The 22020-nt window shown below is 41.5% G+C and overlaps 1 protein-coding gene across 3 annotated transcripts in view; it reads right to left on the bottom strand.

Moving 5' to 3' along the window:
* The window catches only part of MAPT (microtubule associated protein tau), a 164339-nt gene that overhangs the window by 59436 nt on the left and 82883 nt on the right, over positions 1 to 22020 (bottom strand). For all 3 annotated transcript variants that reach the window (XM_072645931.1, XM_072645932.1, XM_072645933.1), the window contains exons 3-5: positions 18993 to 19073; positions 15980 to 16060; positions 1096 to 1161 (exon numbers count right to left, since the gene is read on the bottom strand). In XM_072645931.1, coding sequence (XP_072502032.1) covers positions 1096 to 1161; positions 15980 to 16060; positions 18993 to 19073 — 228 coding nt within the window. The remainder of the gene's footprint in view (positions 1 to 1095; positions 1162 to 15979; positions 16061 to 18992; positions 19074 to 22020) is intronic.

Here is a 22020-nt window from a genome sequence, read left to right on the forward strand (position 1 = left end):
ATGGCATAGTCACTCCCAGACTTAAGAGCATCATCCTGTGGTCTGAATTTTCACACTAGGGAACTTAGATTCAAATCTGGCATCTAATATGGTCCATGTGAACTTGGGCAAGTAGTCTCTGAAACTTGGTTTCTTCATCTGTAAAATGAGGAGGGTGGCCTCTGAGGCAACTTCCAGCTCTGGACCTATGGCCTAGGGGGCACTTTATTAAACAGCAAACATTTACTGAATAAACTAACTGTTGCTTTCTGAAAAACAAGACTTGCTTCCATCTAGTCCTATTGCAATCTAGAAGTTTCCAAAATTGGCTGTTAGGAGTCTGGGCTCAGTCATTCTAGGAAATACTGAAGTAATGAATATGAGGAATACAGAGAAGAATGGAGAGACTCATAGAAAGTGATAAAAAGTGAAAAGCAAGCAGAGTCAGAGCAATATTTTATATCTGTACCATATGACTTGATATCCTGACAAATGGATTCTAGAGAAATTCTAAACTGGGCTATTGAACCCTTTCTGATGCTTGATTATATGATGTGGCTTTTCTCAAACACTGGGGTATGGGTATGTGTGTGTGTGTGTATGTGTGTATTTTTGGTATTGTTTTAATTATTTAAGTACACAAATGAATTTCTATGGACTTTACCTTTTTTGGTTATAGAAGAATACAACATATTTCAAAATAAAGTCTGATGGAGATCTGGAATGAATCTTCCTCCAGGAACAAACTAATTGACTCCACACACTAACACTTAGCCTGCCCCACACGGATGATTCACTTTTTTTTTTTTTTAGGGCGTTCCCCATTCCCCATTCCCCTAAAGCTACAGAAATACAGTAGCTGCCTCCTGACAACACAGTGACTACTTAGATAAAGTATTAAAAATTGTTTTAAAAAGCTACTCTCCAAATTAAAGTGTGAGAGTTTTCTTAACAAGTCAAGAGTCAGTCTTAAGAATTCAAGATGAGAATCAACCTCAGGAGACATGTCTGACATGTCCTTGCTCTGCCTGGTCCCAAATAATGATCTAGTCTCCCAACTTCCCCATCTTCCTACCTCCCCATCCTATCTCCTAGCAGGGCATATAGTTCACTGACCTTGGGAAACATCTCCTGCTGCTTGGTCCTCCAGGTTAGGTGTGTCTCCAATACCTGCTTCTTCAGCTAGTGAACACATAAACAGAAAATATAAAAATAGTGAGTCAGTATATAATATATAAGGAACAACTGTTTACTATCTAGTACCAACTGGTAGTTTTTGCAGGGAAGTAGGAAATAAAAGTCCACCTGGATCAGGATTTAGTACCACCCCGCTGGCTTCCCTGAAATAGGAAAACTGGGTTTTCTTGTCTTTGTATTCTAAGTATCTAGCACTGTGCCATGTATGTAATGGGCACTTAAAAACATGTTTAATGAATTAAATTTAGCAACAGGGGAAAGTACAGTTTAAAATAATAAAGCTTCAAACTAGTCTCTTTTTAAAAATCCATTTTTATTATCTGTTTATTTTTACATCACTCATATTTCCCAATATGCTCTTCCTCCTCCTCTCAGAAAACCACTCCTTATAATAAAGAATAAAAAAGTAAGGGAAACAGTGCAAGAGGATGAATCGAAACACTGAAAAAGTCTGATATTACAAATTGTGTTCCACCCCCATAGTTCCTTGGCATGCATGTGTGCAAGTGTGCGTGCACATGTGTATGTGTGTGCACATGTGTGTGCATGCGCACATGTATGTGCGTGCATGTGTGTGCACGTGTGTGTGTGTGTGTGTGTGTGTGTGTGTGGTGTATCTTCACAGAGCACTTTTCTGGGGGCTGAGCATGGTCATTATATAACTTAACAGCATTCAGTTCTGTTTTGGTATAGTTATCATTCCCATGTACTTTGCTGTAGTCACCGTTGCCCTTACTCTGCTTTCTTTTCACTATTCATCAGTCTCTGTGAGTTTTCCGATTCTTCTCTGTATTTTTCACATTCCTTATTCCTTAAGGCATAGTCATATTCCCTTATATTCACATACTACAATCTGCTTAGTCATTCCCTAATCCATGGGAATTTCCAATTCTTTGTTATGACAAAAAGTACTGCTATAAATATTGTGGGCTAAATGAGGCTTTTCTTTTTGCCACTGCCCTTCTTTGAGTAAGAAGACTCCCAGGGATCAAACAGTATGGATATTTCAGTCACTCTTTACTATAGTTCCAAATTTCTTTCCAGAACAGTTGGAGCAATTCATAGCGCATCATCCACCAGTGCATTAGTGTCAATAAGTATTTATTATTCAGAATTTATCATGTGGCTGGTACTATGACACAAGGACAAAAGCAGAAGTCTCTTCCCTTATAGAGTGGACATTCCGATTGGGAGAAGTAAGTATATCAAAGAGTGGACATTCCAATGAGGGAGAAATATGTATACATACCTACAAGTATATACAGATTATGTGCAAAATGGATACAAAGTAATTTTTGGAGGGGGTACCCCAACAGCTTGAGGAGGGGTGGGGAAGGGGGAAGGGGACTTCATGAAAAAGATGGAGCTTGAACTGAGTCTTGAAGGAAACCAAGGATTCAAGGAAGTTAAGGAGAGGAAGGAATGTATTAAAAGCAAGGAGATAGGAGATGGAGGAGGCAGCTAGGCAGGGAAGGTACAGTGGATGGAATGTCAGGCCTGAAGTCAGGAAGACCTGAGTTCAAAGCTGGCCTCAGACACTTATTAGCTGTGTGACCCTGGGCAAGTCACCTAACCCTGTTTGCCTCAGTTTCTTCATCTGTAAAATCAGCTGGAGAATGACAAACCACTCCAGTATCTTTGCCAAGAAAACCTCAAATGGGGTCATGACTGAACAACAAAAAATGGGAGATGGAGTACCCTGGGTGCAGAACAACAGGTAGTTGTAACTAGAGTACAAGCAAGGGATTAAAAATCAAGAAGAAGGGTAGCTAGGTAGTACAGTGGATAGAGCACTGGCCCTGTAGTCAGGAGGACCTGAGTTCAAATCCAGCCTCAGATATTTACTAGCTGTATGATGTTGGGCAAGTCACTTAATCCTGAGTGCCTCAAAAAAAAAAAAAAAAAAGAATGAGAATGTAGGAAGGGGTCAGGTTGTGAAGAGTTGTAAACATTAAATAAAGGATTTTATGTTTTATTCTCAACGTAACAGGGTGCCTTTGGAGTTTATTGACTGGGAGAAGGGATGACAGAATTAAGTCTTTTATTTTAGGAAAATCATTTTTGAAAGTTGAGTGGGTGATGGATTGAAGTACGCAGAAACATGAGGCAGGGAGACCAAAAACAAAGATGCTTGAATAGTCTAGGCTAGTCCTAAAGAGGGCCTGACCTGGATGGTGGTGGTGTGAGCACAGAGGAGGGGAGGGACATGCCAGCTGTACAGATATAAATGCATAGACGTAGTAATTAGATATGGAGGAGGGATAAGAGTGAAGAGTTGAGGATGATACCAAGCGGAGGGACTGTGGTACCATCATCATCATCAATAATGCTGAAGTTTATTATTGTTTAGACCTGTGATAATTGCTATGGGGGAACTCCAGGTGTGAAAACTCCCTCTGCTGATACAGATCATCAACTTCTTGGTAACTTTAGTCTCAGAGGATTGTCTGATAACCTGACAAGTAAGTAACTTGTCTGTGATCACACAGTTATGTGTTCTTATGTGATCCTGATTCCAACTAATGTCCTGATTTCTTTTTTGTCAAACTAAATGTATTTAAATATCTAGTATATATAATGAGTACAAGTACTAGGGTGATTCGATAGTATAGTGGATAGACTGTCAAGCCTGGAGGCAGGAAGACTCACCTTCCTGAGTTCAGATCTGGCCTCAGACACTTACAAGCCATGTGACTCCAGGCAAATCACTTTATCGTTTGCCTCAGTTTCCTCCTCTGTAAAATGAGCTGGAGAAGGCAATGGCAAATCACTGCAGCATCTCTGCCAAGAAAACCCCAAATGGGGTCACAAAGGGTTGGACACAACTGAAAAGGACTTAGTAACAACAAGTACAATAGAAATAATAGCTATCCAGGGAGGAGGACAGTTCTATACTCGAGGTGAGGTCCTGAAGGGCAAGTTGGCCTTGCACAAAACAGAAGAACAGCATCCTAAGCGAGTACAGTAATGGATAAGGATGCTGGGTACAATTCCTGGAGAGATCTTCCTTCTTCTGAAAACTGCTTTTTGTTTAAAAATGTCAGCATGTGGATCCCTTTGCCAAGTCTCGTGTCCTGGAGTGAGAGCTGTTCAATGGAAACATTCTTGTAACCCCGACAAACAGAACTTCCTGCAAATCAGCATTTTATCCCAAAGCTTCTAAACTTCCTTAGAGAAATCACTGACCATATGACGATGTTACATCTACTCCAAAATTCCATCATCTATAGGGTCACCTCCTCAAATTGCTGAGCACTGATAGTGCTCAGAGAAGAAAGATTCCCTTAGGGATCTGGATGGGTTACAGCAGTGCTGGTGGTACTGACTGTCAAGAAGACCTTCTCTAGGCACATTGGCAGAGCTGCTGCTAACAACAATTGTCTAGACTCCTCAATAGGCAGGTTGAGCTTCTGCTGCTAATCACAAACTCTGCCTTTCTAAACAAGAGGAAGATACTGTGGGTGCTGAGATGAATCAGCCATTCTATTACTGTAGGTAAAAGCTGTTTGCAAACTGGAAGGGTCAACATGCACAGTGGAAGATAGAGACAGAATCCAACAGGATGCTGATAGACTAGATCATTGGGCTAAATATAAGTTACATTAGGGACACGTGTTATGGGGATACAGCCTGGATGCATGATTTCCTTGGCTTAGGAAATTTCCATCTGACTAAGTTCTCTCTATCAATGCAGGTTGGCACCTTCTTTACAACTCAAAGCCAACCTATATACACTTGGTGTGTTTTATTAGAGATTCTTCTTGTGTGCACTGGAACAGATGGTCTATCTTGAGATTCTGCATGTTTTAAGCCATCTGGCACAGGTATTTGTAAAGTGGGACTATGGATAAGGAGTTGAGGACACCCAAATGGTATTGTATCACTCTTCCAAGTGAAGGCTGAGACTTTAGAAGAAAGGAAAAGATAGAAAGTGAAGGGATGGATACAGTGATTGGGGCGGGGGGCAAAGAACCAAAATTTGGTTTTCTGGAGAAATCTAAAGATTTTGGAATAAAAGGTGCTGTTTAGGAATGGAAAGGATATGTACATGTCAATATTATAAAATGAGCCTTAAACTGAAAATATTAAGCCCTGATAAACAGAGAACACTAGCTATCAAATGGGGGATGAGGTGGAGACGGAACAACAGTAGAAGAAAAAGTCAGTAATTGACAGGAGGAGAAAAACAGGAATTAGGGCTGTAAATAAAGACTTAGGGCCTCAGAGATTCCCATATCAATGCACAGATAATAGGATGATAAATTTAGAGTTGGAGAGACCTTGGATGTTATCAAGGCCACTCTCCTCATTTTGCAGATGAGAAAATGGAGGCACAGAGAAATTAACTGACTTGTCCAAGCTAAAGAATTGGAGAAAGGATTTGAACCAAGGGTGTTTATTTTTTTAAATTCCAAATCCAATGTTTCATTAACTATGCTATACCATCTCCTAAGCATTTTTGCTCAGTTGTGTCTGACTTTTCATGACCTCATTTGAAGTTTTCTTGGCAAAGTTACTGGAGTGGTTTCTCATTTTCTTCTCCAGTTCATATTACAGACAAGGACAGTGAGACAAATAGGGTGAAGTGATTTGCCTAGTGTCACGCAACTAATAAGTGTTTGAGGTCAGATTTGAACTCAGGAAGATGAGTCTTTCTGACTCCAGGCCTGTTACTCTGTGCACCATGGTGCCACTTGGCTGCTCCCTCCTGAGTACAGGAAAGTTCAAAACCTTCAATGAAAGAAGGTTTGGTAGGATGAGACAACTCTTGGTAGTGTCAAATTCATCACTGGAAAAGAGTTATGGAAGAGTTCATCTTTTTCAGAGGAAACCTTCTACAATCTTAGAGAAGATGGAGCTAAACAGCTCCCAATGGGAAGTATACACCTTACTTTCCTCATCTGAAGAGCGAAGGGGTTGGACTAGATTTCTAATAGGTCTCCTAGCTCTAGACATATGATCTGATACAGTGATGTTGAAAACCATTAGTCTGAGGGGGTGACAGAATGGAGAGTATCTGGGTGATGATTAGAGGAAAACTCTAATATAATAATATATTACATATTAATATGGTAATATATAAAAATGAATTATATAGTTTATGGTTTTTATATGATATAGTAATATAATACGTAAAACTATATATGAAATAATATCTTGATATTATAATAATATATAATAATAACAGATTACCTTGCAAGATGGAGGGGGAAATGATAGGATTCAGATCATAAAACTGGTATCAAAATAATAAGTGCATATATGTATGATTAGATGTATAATTAGTGATGGAGGATATTTGCTGGAAATCTCATTCCACAAAAAGTAGATTATCAAGTAAACTCTTGTCTTACTGACAATTTCTCCTCTTCTAGTAAGTTACAGAAAGCAATAGAGCATAATTCACTGTGGAGGAACTAACTGGTGAAACAGAAGTGATGGGAAAATGGGAGAAAGCAATCATGTCCTTCTGAAGTCTGTGACTTCACAGACTTCAGACACATATAACCTGACATATAACCATATATAACAGATATATAATCATATAGGCAGACATATACAACCTGGATTTTAGGAGAGTGGTTTTCAAAAAGTTTAGGAAAAAGCTCATTTGGCTATCAAGGCCAGAGTCTCTTAAGGGGAAGATATCTAAATGGAAGGGAGTTTTTTAAAGGCAAATACCTGGTGATACAACTTCAAATGAACATAATGAAAAAGAAAAGGGGAAGGAGAAATGAAAAGGGGGCAGCATCTATAGAGATCAATAGAGCTGCACAGGAAACACATGAGTTCAGACTCAAACAGGGACACATAGTCAAAGAATCCCCACAGATGAAAGCGACCACTTTTTCAGATAGAGCTCTGTCTGAACTGTCTCCTTTGCCTCTTCCATCTCATATCACGCATATTTGTGGATATCTTGAATCCACCCATTAGGTCAGGGTCTTTAATATGTATTTTATGCATTTAAAAACACATTTCTGAGAAAGGATGCACAGGTCTCACCAGAGTGCCAAAAGGGCCATCTGACACAATAATGGCTAAAAACTTCAGTTAAAATGATAAGGCTCAGGCTTAAAGAATGTGTGGTTTTCATCTCTGTATCCTCAGCATATGTAAAGGTTCTTCTATGTTGTAGCAACTTAACAAATGTTTATTCAACTATTTATAGACTCAAAGAGTAATAGTAGTTAATAGCTCCCATTTTTTGCATTAATATGGGTAGAAAATGCTTTCACATGCAGTATATCATTTGATAAAACAACACTATGAGATGGGCAATATGGGGATTTTACATATGTCAAAACCAAGGCTTGCAGAGACTGTGACCTAACCAAAGTCAAACAGGGAAGTTAAGTGGTAGAGTCCACCTTTCCAATGGGATGGACTTGTGGCAGGATTAGTGGCAAGACTGCTCAACCTGAGCAAGACAAGGGGTGGCTAGGTGGTACAGTGGACAGAGCACTGGTCCTAGAGTCAGAAAGACTTATCTTCATGGGTTCCAATCTGGCCTGAGACACTTAAAGCTGTGTGACCCTGGACATGCCATTTTACCCTTTGCTTCAGTTTCCTCACCTACAAAATAAGCTGGAGAAGGAAATGACAAAACATTCTAGTATCTCTGTCAAGAAAACACTAAACGGGGTCACAAAGAGTTGGACACAAATGAAAATGACTAACTGAACTGAAGCAAGAGAAGCTACCTGAATGTTATGAAAAATACACAAGACAACAAAAAGCATTCAACACACCCTGTTGCATAAGCACAGGGTGGAGGGCTCATTACTAAGTGATAACATTTCAGATGAAAAAAGTCCTGTAGGCTTTAGCAAACTTCAAACTTCTTAAGAGTCAATAATACAAAACAGCAGTCAAAACATTGGGCTACATTCATAGAATAAATGGCACCCAGAACAAGGGCAGTCATAGTCTTCCTGTACTCTGACCTGGTTAGACCACATCCTGAATACTATGGTAGCTTCTGAGTGCCACATGCCTAGAAGGACACTGACAAGTTGATATGTGCCAAAGGAGAGTAAGCAAGGTGGTGAAGGATCTCAAACTCATGTCATACAAGATGAACTAGTGAAGCTGCATGGTGCAGTGGAAAGAGACTGGACTGAGCTTTGATCTCAGATCTGCTACTATCTACCTGTGCAACTCTAGGCAAGTCACTTCACCTCTGTGCCTCTATACCTCAGATTTGTAAAGTCTCATCCAATTCTAAAACTATATCATGTAGAGATCATGTATGATCATGTAGAGAGGGGCCTGAAAGCTGGTTAGACTTGTTTTACTTGGCCCCAGAGGGTAGAACTAGAAATGTCAGATGGAAGTTGCAGCAATGCACACTTTGGCTCAATGTAGATTAAAACTTTCTAACAATTAAGTAAGGGAAAGCAGATGGTACTGTGGATAAAGTGCTGGGCCTGGAGTCGGAACGACTTGAGTCAAATCCAGCCTCTGACACTTATTAGCTATGTGACACTAGGCAAAGTCCACTCCAGTATTTTTGCCAAGAAAACCCTAAATGGGGTCACAAAGAGTCTTACACAACTGACCAACAATAACAACAATTAGGTACTGTCCCAAGTGCAATGGGCTACCCTATCAGGCAGTGGATTCTCCATCACCGTATATTGTCAAGCAAGGAGTAGACAATCACCTGTTTGCAATATTTTAAATGGAACTCTTGCTCACATATAAGTGGGACTAGATGATCCCTGATCTCCTTTCCAAATATGAGTCTCAGAAAGGTTTTAAAAAACATTTTGGGGACAAGAAGAGGAATAAGGAAGGGAGGGGGACATCCACTACTTGGGGTACACAGTATAATATTTATAGATGACATACAAAACAGAAATACTAAATTTCTTTCCATCTTGGGAATGTCTTTCAGTCTTGTAAGGGTAGCATAAACAAATCAGAGATGCTAAAGATAGATGAAGAGGTGTCAAGATAACTCCAAGCAACTTCAAATGAATTCTAGTCTCTTGGTCTCCTGGATAAAGCACATCCAGGGAGCTGGAAAATCTCCCCAGTGTGACTTCTGAATCATTGCTGGAAGCTATGGGAGAGGGAGAGGGAGGTGAAAGCTGCCTAGAGAGTTAGGAGATGGGCAACACCATCAAAAGATCAAGAACATGGACCCTGCCACTAGAGAGCTTGATGTCAACTCCATTCAAAATTCAACAATGACTATCAGATGGCTATTTTGGGAATACCAGGAAAGGAAAGCAGATGTCCCCAGGAATCAGCATGAATAAGAATAAACTTTGCCAGCCTAACCTTATTTCTTTTTCGACTGAGTTAACAAGGGAATGATGCAGACATCTGGATTTCAGTATGGCATTTTGGAGCAGCTCGGTGGCACAGTGGATTTGGAATGCCAGGTCTGGAGTCAGGAAGACCCAAGTTCAAATCTGCCCTCAGATACTTAGTAGCTGTGTGACCCTATGTAAGTTATTTCACCCTATTTGACTCAGTTTCTTCATCTGTAAAATGAGCTACAGAAGGAAATGGCAAACCACCTCAGTATCTTTTCCAAGAAAACCCCAAATGAAGAGTCAGACATGAATGAAAAATGACTGAACAACAATAAAAAGACATTTCTGGCAAAAATCCTTCATGATATCTTGTAGAAAAGATGGAAAAATGTTAGCTGATGGATAGTACTATTATATGAATTTGTACATGGTTGAATAACTGGACTAAGAAAGTGGTGATTAGTGGATTGATGCCAACCCAAAGAGAGCTTTCTAGTGCTCTCTCCTCAGCCCTGTTACTGTCAACATTCTAATGAATGAATTAATGAATGAAGACATAGTTGGGAGACTTCCAGTAAGGATGATAATATAAAATGTTATGGTTGTATCTTGCTCCCATAAGAACCTCTCCACTGAACATGAAAAAGGGCACCAGATGAAGCATGTCAATAAAATCAAAAGGAAATACTAGTAAACTCTCTGGTCCAGTCTGACATGGCACTAAGAATGACCAGAAGCCTTGCAGGACCTCTGATCAAGGGTGCTCTTGGGAGACTCAAAGTTTGTGCAATGATGAGAAAATGAAGCCAGGTACGAACTGTTAGGAGAAACAAGGTGGGTTCATCTACCACAGGAAGAACTCGAGCACTGGCCAAATGGAAAGGAAGAAAACCTTAGGGAAGAAGATCCAGCTTCAAGGGCCATCTCCTCACCACTGGAGTCATTCCCTTAACAGATACTACCAAGGTTAAGTGGGAGGGAAACCTGTGGCCTTGAAGCCACATGTGCCCCTTTAGATCTTCAAGTGTGGCCCTTTGAACCCAAACTTCACAGAACAGATCCCCTTAATAAAAAGATTGGTTTGGTAAAACTTGGACTCAGAAGGTAGCACCCAAGGACCTAGAGGGCCACATGTGGCCTCAAGTCCTCAGGTTCACCACCCCTAAAGGGTGATACTCATAGATTGGATTACATTTGACAACAGAAGCTGAAGGGTGTTTTGACAGCTGTTTTTAGGAGTCACATAGTTCACCACAGCTATATCCATTTCAAACTCATGATAATGATAAAGCTAACAATACAAATACCTATCTAGGCCAACTAACATAGTTACCAAGCAGGCTCTACCACCACCATCCCCACCACCACCACCACCAACAGGAGTACCATCTAGCACTTTTATAGTATTTTAAAGTTTGTTTAGCACTTTACAAATGTTATTTTATCCTTGCAATAACCCTGGGAGGAAGGTGCTATTATTATTTCCATTTAACAGATAAGGAAACTGAGGCAGACTGCCCAGGGTCACACAGCTATGAAGTGTTCAAGGCTGACCCTGGCAGACAGGAACTATTATTATCCCCATTTTACAACTGTGGAAACTGGGGTAGCCAGAGTGAAGAAACTCATCCAGGGTCACACAGCTTCTAAGTCTCTGAGGCTACCAGCTGCATTTCTTAGAGAAAGACGACACGATCTTGACACTGTCTGGTCATGTCTCTGGTGTACTATTGGACCCTACTGTATATTTAAATACAGACTGTGTGGGCAAATCTCTATGACACCCACCAGACACTTATTAAGGACTTACTGTGTGCTTTGCACTAAGGACTGTGGAAACAAAGAATAAAAATAATCCTGCCTTCAAGGAACTTCCATTCTAATGGGGCAGACCACATGCACAAATAAGGCATATGGAACATATATACAGAATAGAGGCAATGTAATGGGCTGTACAGTGCAGGGAGGGGAGCTAATATCTAAAAAGACTAGAAAGACAGGAAGAAGCAAACTTCTGAAAATAACAGCAATACTGTTTTAGGGACAACTTGGAGCAAATAAGTCATTCTGACTATTGTAAATACCCAAATTAACTACAAAGGATGTATGAAGGAAGTTGCTATCTGCATCCAGAGAAAAAAGGGATACATAGATATATAGAATGGATTTACATACATACACACACACACACACACACATATTTGTGCCTAATGGTAGTGAGAAAAATGAGTATTTCTCTCATATTAAATTACCAATTATTTAGGAGATCCAGGTTTTTCTTCTTCCTTTTTCCTATTACAAAGTCCAGTCTTTCAGGGACATCTTTGACTTTACCTCAAAATTTACCCACCTAGACTATTCTACTAGATGGAGCTGTTGCCCCACCCAATCTCGGTGAAATCCAGCCTACTGTGTTCTAGGTAGACAAATCCCAGTGATTTTGCCACTCCCCCAGTCCCCTCCCCCCCCCCCCCCCCACATCCCTCATTAGAATAGGTCCTCCTCTCATTATAACACTCATTCCCTTCTTGTTCACCAGAGTTGATTTCCACCCTCTGGAGCACCCCCTCTTCCAAGGGCATATAAGTGTTGCGTGGTGAAGGGAGGGTGGTCACTGGAGTTTATTGAACAGGAGAGGGACTTAGTCAGACCTAGTCTGCAGGAAAATCATTTTGGCACTTGTGTGGAGAATGGATTAGACTCAGCAGGGGCAGGGAACCTGCAGCCTCAAGGTCACATGTGGCCCTCTAGGTCCTTAAGTGTGGCCCTTTGTCTAAATACAAGCAAATCTCCTTAACAAAAGGATTTATTCTGTAAAACTTGGACTCAGTTAAAAGGCCGTACCCAAGGATCTAGAAGGCTACATGTGCTGCTGATGCTTCAGGATTCCCTCCTTGGTACAGAATAGAGACACTTGGAACAGAGGGACCAAGCATGAGACTACTAAAGGACTTTAGATGGGAGGTGATAAGGCCCTGAACTGAAGAGGCACCTTGTGAGTGGAAAGAATAGGGGCATCTCTGAGAGATGTTATGGGGCTACAAAAGATAAGATTTGGCAGCTGCTTGGTTATAGGAGGGCAGGCAAAAGTCACTATTCAAGGATGATACCACGGTTGTGAGCCTGAGTAACAGGAAGGATGGTGGTGAACTAGACAGAAACAGAGAAGTTTAGAAGAGAGATGGGTTTTCAGGGGAAGAAAATAAGTTCTGTTTTGGACCTATTGAGTATAAATGGGAGCATTTAATTTGTAATGTCTGATTAATGATACTGTGCTAGAGCTCAGGAGAGAGGCTTGGGCTATATGTCCCATTCATAGGGTGGGCAGCTGGGTGGGACAGTAGATAGAGCAAGGTCCTGGAGTCAGGAGGACCTGAGTTCAAATTCAACCTCAGATACCTATTAGCTGTGTGACCTCAGGCAAATCGCTTAACCCTGAATGCCTCCCTCACAAAAATCATCTTTATAGAGATGAGCTGTCAAAAAGGTCACCAAGTGAAAGAGAAGAGGATCCAGGCCAGAGCCAGGTGTGTAGAAGGTATACCCCACAGTTAATGGGTATATGACATGGATGAAGATCCAATCAGGGATACTGAGGAATGATCTGACAGACAGCAAAGTCAAGAAAACACAGAAAGATAGGTGAAAACATCCAAGAGGAGAAAGCGATCAACAAAGTTGAATGTTGCAAAGACATTAAGAAGGATGAGTACTGAGAAAAGGATATTAGATTGGGCAATTAAGAGAAAAGAGACTCATGAAGTTGAAAGCCAGACTGTGAAGGCTTTAGAAGAGAGTGAAAAAGAGCAGAGGCAGAACACCCAGTGCAGATGACTTTTCAAGGAACTTATTTGAGAATGGGAGGAGAGGAGAGAAGCTGGCAGAAACAGTAGGATCTAATGAGGGTTTCTTTTTTTTTTCTTGGTTACTTGGGCATGTTTGTAGGCAGCAGAGAAGAAAGCAGTGGATAAGAAACAAATATTAGAAAGAAAGGGGATAGTGGGGCCAAAATGCCAGAGGAGACAGGAAGGGGTGGTCAAGGACACATGTAGAAAAGGTGGCCTTGGCAAAGAGAAAGACCACTTAAGCAGAGACTGGAATAAAAGAGGAAATAGTGTGGGATGAGAGATGGGGAGAAGAGGAATCTTGAGGCAAACAGTCTCAATTTTTAAAAGTAAAGTATGAGGCAGTTTTCAGCAGAGAGGTGGGGGTAGGAGGTATTAGGGGTGGCTTGAGGACAGAAGAGAAGGTTTGGAACAGCCACTGGAGTAAGTGGGATAGAAAATCACTTGCAGAAGAGAAGAACCGCCTTGCTTCAGTGAGGGTCCAGTTGAAGTTTTTGTTGTTGTTGTTTCAGTTGTGTCTTTGTGACCCCATCTGGGATTTTCTCGGCAAGGATCTATGAGATATTTGCCATTTCCTTTTCCAGCTCAGTTTACACATAAGGAAACTGAGGCAAACAGGGCGAAGTGACTTGCCCAGGGTCACACAGCTAGCACTTGTCTGAGGCCAGATTTGACACCAGGAAGTCTTTCTGACTCTTGACCTGGTGCTCTAGCCACCTCATTGCCCTCCAGTTGAGATTAGAAAACCTAAATTTACTGTGGACCCAAAGAGCCAGTTCAGTTTTGTAACTCCTATTACCTCCCTTTAGCTACATATGAGTAGTACTGGAGGGGACAGATGGTGAGAGTAATCCAGAGTCAGCATTTGACAAGGCACGATGGTAAAGGACAAGGTGGTAAGGGATTTGAGAGTACAAAATAGTGGTTATGTAAAGAGTACAAACTGAACTGGTTCAGTAAAGGGTTGAGCTTGGGAAGGAAGAAGACTACAGTCTGAGCAGGGGTGATGGCCAGGGAAAATTAGCAAGGGTTGGAGAAACTAGAAGTCATGGCAAAGGGGAAAGTTTAGAAATACTGGAAAGGAAGGAAGGAGGAAGGGTGGAAGGGAGGGAGGGGGGAGAGAGAGAGAGAGAGAGAGAGAGAGAGAGAGAGAGAGAGAGAGAGAGAGAGAGATGAAATGATAAAAGACAAGGGTAGGATAAAGGAAGCTTGGAATTCTTGAAACTTTGGGAAATGGAACACTTACAGAGGATAGCAGGAGCAAGGGTATGGCCATTGCCTGCTGTGTGTAGCTTAGTGGGAGTAGAGGAGTGGATCAGGTAAGCTGAGTAGAATGAGGAACTTGGAAGTTAAGGTATCTGAGATAATATCAGCATGTATTCTGCAGTTCTCTAGTGTAAGGAGTAGAGAGGGAAACCATGAACTGGACACTGAACTCAGCCACTGACTTGGTGGGTCTCAATCCATTAACTTCATGAAAAGTAGCAGAATAACAGTCATAGATAGAAACAGTAGTAATGATAACAGCCACTCATTCTGTGGTTCTTTATCCACCGACTTCATGAAAAGTGGCAGAATAATTATCATAGAAATAGAAATGGTCATAATAGTAGCCTATGTTTAGGGAGCACTTTAAGGTTTAAAAATGATTTTCTTCACGCTCCCCACCAGCAGCTCCTCTAGAGCAGGGCTGGAGAACTTGTAGCCTCGGGGCCACATGTGATCTCCTAGGTCCTTGGGTGTGGATTTTTGACTGAGTCAAATGTTACCGAACAAATCCTTTTATTAAGAGGATTCTGTAAAGTTTTCTGTTGTTCTGTAAAGTTTGGATTCAGTCAAAAATCCACACCCAAGGACCTAGGAGGTCATGTGTGGCCTCAAGGCTGCAAGTTCTCCACCCTGGTTCCAGACTTCAATGCAAAATTACAAGGAAGTTTGGAAGTCATGAAGCTCACACATTTTTTAAGTGACAGGGTTGGTTTCATCAAGAATGGACGGCAGTCCATCTGACCCAGTACCCTCATGCTGATGTGGGTGACAAGTCTCATCTTGTATTGTTTATTCCATGTGTTCATGTATGAGGATGCCATAAGAATGCGGGCACTGATGTCGGATACTTCTTAACACTTTCTTCTATCACAGTATATACCATGGGAAAAAAAAGTTATGCAAATGGTATTGGCAATTCAGTTCACTGCTGAGTGCTGGTAATGGGGATCTAGAGGAAATGTAGTCAAGTATGTGCTCGAATATCAGAGCCGGTGTCACACAATGGATGGACTATAATGCGATGGAGTCCAGAGGTTACATCACAGATGTATCAGGGGAGGGCTAACATGTAGTCAGTTTCTACTGGTGGCTGAGCCGAAGGCTGAATAGGAAAGGTCAGAGTGACTGGTAAAGAAGCAGAAGGCCAAGTGACGAAGGCTTGCACATCTATTTTGAGTCTGGGTGTGGATAGGACTTGGTAGCAAGCTCTGGACCAAAGGTGTGGGCTCAGTGAAGCTGTGGCTTATTAGGCTACCACAACAAACATCACATCCAAACTTTCTGAGCAGCTCTTACATAGCAACCCCTACAGAAAAGCAGAGAAGGGAAAGTAAAGTACAGCTGGGCTGATCCTTCCCCTCACCCCTTGGCCAGGCCCATAAGGCACCATTAGCTCTCCTACTGGAGTCTCAGAGTCCTCACCTGTGGTTCCTTCAGGTATCTCCACCTGGGCTGCGGTCTGATCTTCATGTTCCTGCTCATCCACTAAAGGTGCTGTGACATCTGGAAGGCACCAAGAGTAAGCTTTAAGAGGTGCCTGGGGGATGCCAACAGGCTCCATCTTGCCTTGCATGGCATGGTAGGAGAAAGGGGGAGAGGCAAAGCAGAGGCGACGAGATCACATGCAAAAACAACGGCACAAAAAAGCAAAAACCAGAGCCACAAAGCTACTTGGAGGCCTAGTACTCATCAGGAAGGAAGCACACGGTATTCTGGCCATGCAACGGCAGCAAAGGAAGCACACAGCCCATTGGCAATGGAAACCAGGGATAGTCAACCTTCCAAGGTCACACATCCATAGAGTGGTCCCGGACAACTTAAAAAAAATGGCGACGATAAGAGGATGCTTAATCACTGTCTTTCCCCTGGTACAGTGTGGGAACCTCCTTTTTTTTAGGGGGATATTTAACAACAGAGAGAGGCAATTATCTGTGTGGCACAGGATGGGCAGGCTTATATTTCTCAACATGGGTTACAAAGGAAAATAATTGATGCTTAGGGTTGGTGCCAACCCTCTTGTCGAGATGGAGCTAATGAGTACTCTTCACATAGCCTGCCAATTTGAAATTTCATTTCTCTATTCCCATTCCCCACTCCCCCGTATCTGAAAGACCCTGTGATGTTTAGAGCCTTCCTACAAAGGCAGAGAACTGTCAGCCTTTGAAAGTTTTCCAAGTTTGGATGCCTACAAATCCCATGTTAATTATCAGCCTCCCAAATGTAGCTCTGAGCTTCCAAATAGAGGTCAAAGGGCAATATTCTTTCCCTATATCCTTGCTATTAGAGAAGGAAATAGCAAGCTCCAGTATCTTTGCCAAGAAAACCCCAAATGGGGTCATGAAGAGTCAGACACTACTGAAATGAAATGAATAAACAACAAATATCTTTGCTACCCTCGGGTCTGGGTCAGAGCTTTCAGAGAATCTCTGAGGATAAGGGATCATCCTCTACTTCTCAAAATTCCTTGAGATGCAGAAACTCCTGAGCTTCTGGGTATAAGTTGGTTTGAAAAAAAAACAAACAAAAATTTTTTTTGGTTGGCATCTTGGATGTGACATCACCTAATGCTAAAGCCTAGAGGAAGGCAGGAAGCCAAGACATCCAAGATCTGCCTTAAAGGATGTTGAACAAGGAACAACCATCACTGCTGACACTCTCAGAGGAGTCAGTCAATCTTGGTAATGTCTTGAGAAAAACAGGAAGCACTTTATATTCATCCTGAGTCACCTTGTGGTACTAAATTCCAAATGTGTCTCCCTGACAATACTGAGTTCCACGAGTACAAGGAGGATGAGAGGCAGCTTAATTTGCAGGCAGTTAGGCAGTAAGAATGATGGAGTTGGAAACACCCAAGTTCCAACACTCCTTTAGACATTTACTAGCTGTGTGACCCTGGGCAAGTCACAACCTTTCAACCTGAAGTTTCCTCATCTGTAAAATGCGGGTAATAATAACACTTAACTCCCACAGTTAGCATGAGAGTCAAATGAGATCTAAGTTCTTTGGCTTAGAGATCTCTGTTTTAACCATTAGCCTAAACCTTAGCTTAAATAAAGCAGCCACATAAAGGTGAGGTATGAGCATAAGTGTAAAGTAAGCTGGCCTTTGGGTCAGGAGACCAGGTTCAAACTCTGGCTCTGACACTTGCCAGCTCTGTGATCATCAGAAAATGACTTCACTCTTCTCAGCCTCAGTTTCTTTATCTGTAAAATGGAAATGACAATTCTTATGCTATTCTACAGGGTCATTGTGAGAAAAGCACTTTGTAAACCTCAAAGAGCTAAAGAAAGGAATTATTTACTATATATTCTTTGTATCATATTTCAGTTAGAACATATTTGGTATCCTCTAAGGATGGGGCAGCTGGACAGCTCAGTGGATAGAGCACTGGGTCTGGAGTCAGGACAGTCTGAGTTCATATCTGCCCTCAGACACACATCATACTAGCTGTGTGACCCTGGGCAAGTCACTTAACGCTGTCTGCCTTAATCCCCTGAAGAAGGAAATGGCAAATCACTAGTGTCTTTGCCAAGAAAACCCCATGGACAGTACTGGTGTGCTATGGTCCATGGGGGTAATGAGCTGGACATGACCGAATGACTGAACAACCAAAGCACACCAAAGAATCACAGAATCTCAGAATGTGAGGGTCTAATTTAACCTATATATGAAGAGAAATCTCTTCTAGAATATGCTTGATGAGTCTCTCAAATCTCACTGTGCTGAGCACAAAGCAGATGCTCAATAAATGTTCACCCAATAACTCACAGGAGAGAATCTTGGAGAGGCATTGAAGTCCTTCCATCAGACAAGGAAGGGAGTCAAGGCAGCCACTCTGCTCCTGATGGGACACATACGGAGTTACATTTTGCTTGGGTAAATTTTCAAGGCCTGAAGGGAATACTGGAGCAGCAGCTTATGGATGCTTTGAACCATCCTAAAGAGAAGAGAATATGACTAACATGGGAGAAGATGATTTGGGAATCTAACACCACATAAGATGCTTTACCAAGACCCAAAAGTCCTTGGGAAGCAAGACTAGGAAACTAGACGGTCTAGGTGATGATTGAGTACAGAGCCCAAGGAATGGCAGACTCAGATCTGATGATGGAGCACTGGGGGAAAGGAGAGAAGGGTGAGTTCAAGGGATCTACTCTAAAGAAAAGGGCACTTCCAGAAAGGTCTGCATCCAAAGTATAGACCCAAGAGAGTGCTGTCACTCCAGTGAGAGAGTAGTCGGCGAATTCTATGTGGCTCTGAAACATTCTCAGGACCTATCACTTGAAAGCTAAAAAAGCATTCCTTTGTTCTAGGAGAACAGGGAACATTTAGTCATTTTGTCAGAGAAGAATGAAATGGATTGGTTGTAAGCATTGCAAAATAAAGCATGGCCAGGCACTGGGTGCAGGGAGCAATGAAAGAAGGAAGTCCCCACCTTCTGTAGTTGGAGTGCTCTTAGCAGATGTTTCAGAGACCAGTTCATCCGATCCATCATCGGCTGGGGTGTGAGGATATCCTGTAACATACATGAGGAACCCTTCAGAAAGACTGCCCCCTTCTCCTGCCTAAGGCATGAGGACCTTCTGTTGTTGCTGAGGGCTGTGTGTGTGTGAGTATGTATGTATGTGCAAGTGAAGATTTTAGAATCTGACAATTACCCCACATATCATGCAAGTGGATGAAATGCTGCAGTACAAAACAATCCTGAAAAGAAAATGCTCTGCTGTGATGTTGCAGGACTCACCTGTGAATGCTGATGCTCGATGTCAGGATGTCTAAGAAAAGGTAAAGGATACTGAGGTCTAGTGAAGGCATCCAGAACAATCAGCAGATTCATGTGGTGTGTCACATTGGGTTTCTGTTTACACTTCCTATTCCAAGGCTAATGGTTCAAGTAAAAACTTCTGCCTTAACTAATGGTCCAAGTCCACAGAGTTTTATTTATTGAGCCTTCACTTTGCTAATAGTCCTAAAATCACAAAGCCCCTCATTTTATAGATGAGGAACCTGGACATGACAATTACCCAGAGTTAGCTCAGGTGGACAAAATTCTAGAGGCTTTGTAAGTCTTACAGTACTGTATCAATGATTCTCAAAATTTTCCAGAGTGAGAAAACTCTTCATTTGAAATAAAACTTTGGCAGACTCTTTGTAGTAAAGTTTTCAAAAAAAATTTGTTAATGCCCATTAACAAATAACATAAAGTTCATAAAAAACTTACGATGATTCATCATTCCTTGAAGCACAGTTGGAGAAATACTGTGCTTATGTAAATGTCAGCTATCATCATCATCATCATCATCATCATCATCATCATCATCATCATCATCATCATCATCATCATCATGTATTTGTTGTTTCTGTTATATTATTCTTGGAAACTCTCCAGGTGGTGATTGGCTCAGAGTTCCCTTACAGGGAGTTTCTTACAACAATGAAATTAGAGGTCTAACAAAAATGATGATCTTGTTTATTTGTTTTGTTTTTTACTTGGGGTTCAGATACAAACAGTCTAGGAACAAGTCACTATCCTGCTACTCTTGTATTTGATGTTCTGAGGTCTACTGTACAGGTTGATCAATTGACTGCTTTGTCAACTGAACTTTTGTTAACTGGGATTTAAGCTCATCTTCTGTAGGGCACCACTCTGGCAGCAGAAAAGAATACAGGGATGAGATGCACCATATTGAGTTCTCACATGATTTTGACTTCTTCAATTCTATGGAGCAGCGAAGTGGAGAGAGTGGAGAAAGTGCGGGGCCTGGAGTCAGGAAGACCTGAGTCAAATCTGGCCTTTGATCATCATCAAACAGATGAGTGACCCAGGGAAACTCACTTAACCCTGTTGGCCTCAGTTTCCTCATCTGTAAAATGATCTGGAAAAGGAAACAGCAAACCACTCCAGCATCTTTGCTAAGAAAATCCCAAATGGCATCACAAAGAGTCGGACACAACTGAACAACACTTGGTCTCTATATTTTAGAAGTTCTTCATTCCTTGCAGTTTGGAGACTATAAGTGGTATGGGGACATCTGTTAAAATATTGCAATGATATTGCATTAAAAACCCAAAAAGGAGTTACCCAAATCCTAAATAAGGCAGAAGTTGTTACTTCAATAAAATGGTATCTTTAAGAAAAGAAGGCTAAACAGAAACCCAATACTCAAATTTGTCAACTGCAAATAACTGTAGACATAAACTTAATTTCAGTTCATTTAAGTAATGGAAAGCTGATAAGCAGAAGAGATGTGAGTAGCTGATTCCTTTCCCTGGAAGGTGATCATGGCTCTTACATAGAATATATTTCTGAAATGTATTATGTTTATGTTTAGCCTTCTGTTTTCTTTAACTGAATTCTCCACACTTTCTTTCAATGGAGGATCATTAACTGTGAAAAGTGTTTTGGGATGCTTGGTAGAGAATGCCTAAATGAACAAATTTTTGTTAGCATTTTCATCTCTATTACCAGAGACCTTTATAAAGCAAGTTATTTTAGGTTCGCTGAAGTTAGGAAATCACCCACTTGAATGTTTCCTCTTCCCCATGAAGCCCTGCCACTGTGAATCAGCATCAGCAGCTTCATCTAGGTATCAATGTACTCCCCAAGCATCCCAGACCTAAGCTAGTCAAAGTCCTAAAGAGAAGAGATTTAATTTAATGAATGCTCCCTGTACAGAGAACTATGCACTAGGCACTGTGAGGACACACAAAGTAATTGGAAAACATGACTCACTGTCCTTAAGGATCTTGCCATCTGATAGGAAGAGACAAGAAACACACATAAAACAACAGATTGAGACAACCAAAACATTAGCGCCAGTATATATCACTCATATCACTCTCATCTCTATATAATACATACATGTGCATATCTGTCGGCACATGGGAGGTCTGGGGGTCAGGTGCTGAGGTATCTCCTTGGAAAGGCAGAAAGCACCCAATCCTGAAGGGATGGGTAAAGGAGAGAAGGAAAATGGGTAAAAGGAAGGAGGAAGCATGGCAGTAAGTCTTGAGGGTATGGGGAGGAGGAGAGGAAATTTTGACATATGAAGACAAGGAGCATGGAGAGGAGACCCAAGTGCAGAACTGCAGTGGGGGCACTCTGTGTGTGTGTGTGTGTGTGTGTGTGTGTGTGTGCGCGCGCACATATACGAATGAGTGTGTATGCATAGAACATAAGAATTTTAGATTTCAATTATATTCATTTCTAAAAGCCAAGCAATTAATCTCTCATGGTTTGCTTGTTCATTGACATATAGACTCACTAATTTATTTGGAGGAAAAGACCCACATACATGTGCTTAAGGAATCATAAGAAAGCTACCAAGGTCATGGCTGCTAACCCGGTTTCCTTATTTAACAAATGAGAAAACAGGTCCACAGAGGGAAAGCAACCTGTCAAGGTCGCCTGGTATCACAAAAATACTTGATACTGTCATCCTGTCTCATTAATGCAAATATGC

The sequence above is a fragment of the Notamacropus eugenii genome, chromosome 2, assembly GCF_028372415.1.
Source record: "Notamacropus eugenii isolate mMacEug1 chromosome 2, mMacEug1.pri_v2, whole genome shotgun sequence".
NCBI classification, from domain to species: domain Eukaryota; kingdom Metazoa; phylum Chordata; class Mammalia; order Diprotodontia; family Macropodidae; genus Notamacropus; species Notamacropus eugenii.